This window comes from Hipposideros armiger, unplaced genomic scaffold (assembly GCF_001890085.2).
Source record: "Hipposideros armiger isolate ML-2016 unplaced genomic scaffold, ASM189008v1 scaffold_297, whole genome shotgun sequence".
Taxonomy (NCBI): domain Eukaryota; kingdom Metazoa; phylum Chordata; class Mammalia; order Chiroptera; family Hipposideridae; genus Hipposideros; species Hipposideros armiger.
The window spans coordinates 1,740,141-1,746,170 of NW_017731647.1; the positions used below are offsets into that span (position 1 = coordinate 1,740,141).

The window sequence follows — 6,030 nt, forward strand, 5'->3', positions numbered from 1 at the left end:
CAATGATGGTGCCAACTTGGGCCAGTGAAGCAACGTCCTCCACAACTAGACTGAAGAATAAAACGACACCAACTTGTCTGTTCCCCTTCCCCCAATTCCCTAGCACTGTTCCCATCCCCCAATTCCCCAATAAAAATCTTAAAAAAAAAAAAAAAGTGACAAGTGTTGCCAAGAATGTGGAGAAACTAAAATCCTTATACACTGCTGGTGGGAATGTGAAATGGTGCAGCCACTGTGGAAAAGTTTGGCAGTTCCCTAAAAACGTAAACACACTCACAATATGACTCTGAAATTCCATTCCTAGAAATTCACGACGGAGAACTGATAATCTATGTTCACATAAAAACTTGCACACACATTATTATAAACTTGTAGCAGCATTATTCCTAACAGCCAAAAAGTGGAAACCCAAATGTCCATCAACTGATGAAGGGATATATCCATACAATGGACTATTCTGCCATAAAAAGGAATTAAGTACTAATATATGCTACAACATGCATGGACCTGGAAAACGTCATGCTAAGTGAAACAAGCCAGGCACAGAGGGCCACATGTTGTATAATGCCAGTAATACAAATGTCTGCAAATCCATAGAAACAGAAAGTGAACTAGGGGTTTCCAGGGGTTCTGACGGTGGGTCCAGTGTTTCCTACAGGGTGAGGAAAATGTTCTGGAATTAGACAGTGGTGCTGTTTGCACAACCTTGAGAATATACTAAAAACCACTGGATTGTACATTTTTTAAAGTTTTATGGTGTGTGAATTATATCTCAATTTTTTAAAGTAGATGATACTTTAATAAATCAGTAAATAAAACTAAGGTCAGCATGTCTGCAAGGAAGAGAAGGTTCACAGGAGATGGCGTGAATTCTGTTCCTCCTACTCTACTTAAAAACCAAAACTCTAAGTAAGGGGATACATTCCGGAGCTTCTTGTCTTAACCTCAAAGCTCTTCAGGGCAAGATGACAAGGAAAGTCTAATATGCACTCACTTCCTTTTGATGCCAAGCTTTTCAAAGATGTGGAGCATCTGCACTTCCACTATCTGGTCTGTGTGAGAAAGAACTGAACCAAGGTCAAAGCGACCCTACAAATTATGTTAAGTTTGACATTAGCAACCTTCCTTCTCCTTTTGAAAGCTCCTGAAGAATTGGAACCAAGTCTTGTTTATCTTTTTATCCTTAACATCCAAACACATTAGCATACAGTAAGTGCTTAGTAAAACTTGAATGACTCCTTTTACACTGTACATACCTCTCTCTGGTTGCCCAAAGACCCTCAACACCATACCTTTCCAGGCCTACAAACTACCTCCCTGCTGTATCTACAATAGTGGGGAGAGAACTACTTGTAATCAGGAGTCTGGGCTTTGAAGTCCAACTTTTCCATTTACTGGGTAACTGAGAAAGTCACCAACCTCATCCATAAAATAGGCATATTATATATCATAGGAGACGATTCAAACATTAAACTGATATAGTGCCTGTGAAAGCTCTTTGTAAATGATAAGCTTACAACTTAGAAATTTTATTTTTTATAGATATATTCCAAAAATTTCCATTCTATATAGTCCAGTACTCTCAGCACCAATACAACTACCATTTTTAGCCATAGAAGATCTCTTCTAATATCAGGGAAACAAACAAATTAAGAGGGTTTACAATGAGTTAGTGATTTTGAAACAGTTTTGGAGTTGTAGAAACATCCATTAAGACTCACTCTTAGAAATCCATTAAATACAATAAAATACATAACAGGAATCACTGAGACAGTCAAGGGTCCCAATGCCTTAGCAGTCTCATTGCTCCTTGCTCCCATGGTAACTCATGAGCCTATATGACTCTGTAACCTTCAAAGGTTATATTTACATTTATAAACAAAATGCATTTGATTCAAATGAACTAATGAAATTTCAGAAGGCACTAAAAGATGTTTTTCTTCAGTAAAAAGTTACAGGTGAAAGGTACAGGGTGCCTCAGAGGCCCTTCATGTTCCATCTTCGACCCCTCGCTATGACTTCCGCTCTCAGTACACCCAACATGCCTGATACCTGCACTTTCCAACCCCTTCCTTTCTCAGCCCCACCTGTTTTCACAAGACTACCCTTTGGACCTAACAGAAATTGACAAAGACATGACCATGTTTTGGTCCTGGGTCTCCTCTCTGGATCCACACTCATACCAGGAGTGCTTCACCTAACACAAGGTCTGCCTACTGGGAGGTGGCAGAAAGATAAGCAAAGCTGACATCGTATAACTTTAAAACAAGTGCTAATTTTAGTACATGCAACATTTACAATTTCAAATAATATTCTACTCTTCAGAAATTTCAAAAAAAGTTTCATCTAAATTGAAAAGCTACAGCCAGAAATATATACTCTAGTTCCCTAATTAACAAGAGGTTTGAAATCTCTCATTCAACTTAAATACAAACCTGTATGGGTGGAATATCAGGCAGTGATGGAAGGTTTTCTGGATTGGTAACCGAGGGGATTAGCTCTATTGCTGTAACAGACGGGCTGGTGGGGCCTCGATTCGCACTGGCCATAGTAGCGGTGGTAGGACTGGTTGGGTTGATTGTGTTGTTATGCGCCGACACAACAGGGAAGGGTCCGGCATGCCCTGGGTTTGAGTGCTGTTAGGAAAGAAGATGCTATGATTACTTAATTTGACAAGGTATCCTAATATGAATATACCTTGACAACAATTTTTAATTTAGAAAGGTTAAAGTCTACAGCTGAGAAACAAACAAGTAAGCCCTCTCAAGCTTATACAGGAAAAGAATAATTCAAATTAGCTTTTTCATTTTTCTACTCATTTTTGAGTAGTAGTTAAGAAAAAAGACTTGACAATAATTTTCAACCTGTCAGTCTGGTGATAATATGATCTTATTTCAGACAAAGATGTATGTAAATAGATGATCTGGAAGTCTCGAAGTTTTCAAACATCATACCAGAAAGGCCACTTGTTCTGTCTATATCCCTCTTTGACTCTTCTGTCTTTTAAAAAACTAAAAGTAATTGTGTAATTGTATATTGTGTAATTGATATGGTAGAAAGAACAATAAAGCTACAAACAAAAATATGACATCAATTTCTGATTCTAATTCAGTGTGACTCAAGCAAATAATGTAATTTCAGAAATTCAGAAATGTGGATAATGTATAAAAATGGATACCTGTCTTATTGTGAGGGCTATTGTGAAGATCACTTAATATTGTATAAATGAAAATCACTGGGAAACAAATTATTATAGACATTCCTAATCTTATCTAGCACATTGCCTACGGTTAAAAAACAACTCCAAGAGAGACAAGTAAAGGTGCAAATTGAAAATAAAACTGTCAAGTTGTTGAGAAGGTGCCTGGTTTCAAAACCTAGGTGACAAATCTTTGACTGGTTCTGAGGTTTGATGATCAACAAAAATTAAGAAAGACCTGAAGAAGCTCTCATCTGATAAGAAAATTTTTTAAAGTTCTGATAGCTCATCATGAGATTCGGCTTTGATAATCTAGAAAAAGTTCAAAGAACTGAGGAAAATTCTTTTAATTCCAAAATACATACTTTTGTGAACAAGTTTCCCGAGTATCACATGACAACAAAAACTAAAAAAACAAGCTAGTAATAACAACTAATGCTGAATTCTAACTTACTCTAACAGTAAGTAACAGACATATATAACTGAATAGGAGGGGGAAAAGGCTCTACTTATCTCATAAAGAAATGTACATCTAAAAGAATTTTACATTTTCTGTTTCCTAATATTCTTAAGCCCTGTAAATACATACGTTGTTTAAACAATTGTATAGGAATAATTGTAACGAAAATGTGGCCCAAAGGAAAAGTTGTAAAACTTAATAATAGCCTTATTATCATTGCAAACTCAAGAATTTTAAAATTAAAATAAATATTTTTTCCTGCAGAAAAATTATAACAGACAGACTTATAACTCTGTCAAACATAAATACATATATTATGATAAAATTGCATAGAGAAAGAAGAGAAACTCAAGTCCCAGGAGAAAAGGTAGTGTAAAATTTTGACTTTCAAAAAAGAACTTGCTGGGTCGGCCGAGTGGCGCGGTGGTTAAGAGCTGGCTTGGGATGCCAGAGTGCCCCGGTTCAGATCCCACATATGAGGGCCAGGGACACTGCCCTCTACAGCTAAGATGCTGAACAACAGCTCAACCTGGAGCTGGGCTGCTGTGAGTCACCGGCAACGGCGTAGGCTGCAGCCCCTGCGGCAGTGGGTTGCCATGGGCTACCGTGTGTAGCCAGCAGCCGCAGTGAGCGGCCATCCAGAAGCCGGCGACTGATCTGCCTCGCCCGGGAAGAGTGCAATGATGGTGCCAACTTGGGNCCCAATAAAAATCTTTAAAAAAAAAAAAAAACCTCATTTCAGAGACATAACGAGCTGAAGGTGAGCGGAGGCTGTGGGCTAGCTAGAGGGACAATTAAGGCATATTAGTAGTTGTGCCTGCCCAGTGGTCACTGCCACTAGCTATAATTACCAGAGAATCCCTCACTGCAGCTAAAGCCAACTGGAGGATTTGTGAAGAGGGGCAGCGGACCACAGATGGAAGAGGGCTAGTCTCACCTAAACATAAAAGAGGAGGGTCTGAATCAGAGCAAATATCACAGCCCACATCACCTGCCTCTACTCTCACTCTTATTCTCTCCAGCCTGCAATTTATATCTCTGGCCAGAAAGACTACCCTACGGCGAGAAGAGTGGACAGGTTAGGAAGAGGCAAACCAAATGTGCATAAAAGGGCTTCCCTGACCTCATTTTATCTCCAACAAGGAAACACTGGCTGAAGCATTCACTTCCAGGTTTCAGTAGACATGGATGAAGAGTCACCATAAATAAAGTTAGAAGTCTAACTGGAAACACATTAATTCATTTATTCACTATGCCAATGTTTTCTGAATGTCCTGAGTAACTGCATGGAGCATGTAAGTGTGATATAATTTCTATGAATTAAAAGGAAAAAGAGTCCACAGAAGAAAAACAAATAATCAATGAATCTAAGAAAAGATAACCAAACACATAAATAAATGTAAATGAAGTCAGTGTCATATTTACCTATCAATCACATTGGTAAAGATGAAAAAAAAGAATGATCAATTTAGCCAGTTGGAAACATAGTCTAGAAATGGGTGTTCTTTAATATTTATATTTGCATGTGAATATCAGAAACACAGTTTTCCCAAGACTTCAGAGTATCCAATATAGTATCCAAATTAAGTCACTGATATGCCAAATACAAAAAACTGTTTACAAAAACTTTAATAAAATAAATCATTAGAATACTACATTTATTAATCATCATCTAATCCAAACAGAATCTAATGTTCATTTAGCTATCCCAAAAAGTATTCAGGTTCATTATATATCCCCTCAAAGTCAAAATTACAAACATTCATTATCACTATGCTGAACATGGACAGAGAGCAAAATAAAAAATAATTCAGGTGAGACAATTCTACTGAAATCAAATGCTACTTTATACTGAATGGCTGTAATTGTATTAAGATATATCAACGAATATCCAAAATTGCCTCTGCATTTATGTCTGTTTGCATTACACAGTCAGTGCTACTTGGTTTGCTTCCTGTGTAACCTCCCCCAGATTTCTTTTTACTATTCCATGGAAACTATAAAATAGGAGGAAAAGTGATTCTTCAAGAGATGATAGGTTTGCTTCCCTTTTTATTTTTGGTTTATAGTAGTTTGGTTAACTACTACTTATTGTGGTTGTACTTTTGTGGTAACTACCTTTAATTCCTTTTAAAAGTGACAACAAGGGGCTGGCCGAGTGGCACGATGGTTAAGAACTGGCCTGGGATGCCAGAGGTCCCCGGTTCGGATCCCACATATGAGGGCCAATGACACTGCCCTCTACAGCTAAGATGCTGAACAACAGCTCAACCTGGAGCTGGGATGCTGTGAGTCGCCGGCGATGGCGTAGGCTGCAGCCCCTGTGGCAGTGGGTTGCCATGGGCTACTGTGTGTAGCCAGCAGCCAGCGC

General features: G+C 38.3%; 1 protein-coding gene across 2 annotated transcripts in view; it reads right to left on the reverse strand.

The window, feature by feature from the left end:
• TRIM33 (tripartite motif containing 33) overlaps nucleotides 1–6,030 on the reverse strand; it is a 120,377-nt gene that overhangs the window by 18,177 nt on the left and 96,170 nt on the right. For both annotated transcript variants that reach the window (XM_019659195.1, XM_019659194.1), the window contains exon 11: nucleotides 2,436–2,636. In XM_019659195.1, coding sequence (XP_019514740.1) covers nucleotides 2,436–2,636 — 201 coding nt within the window. The remainder of the gene's footprint in view (nucleotides 1–2,435; nucleotides 2,637–6,030) is intronic.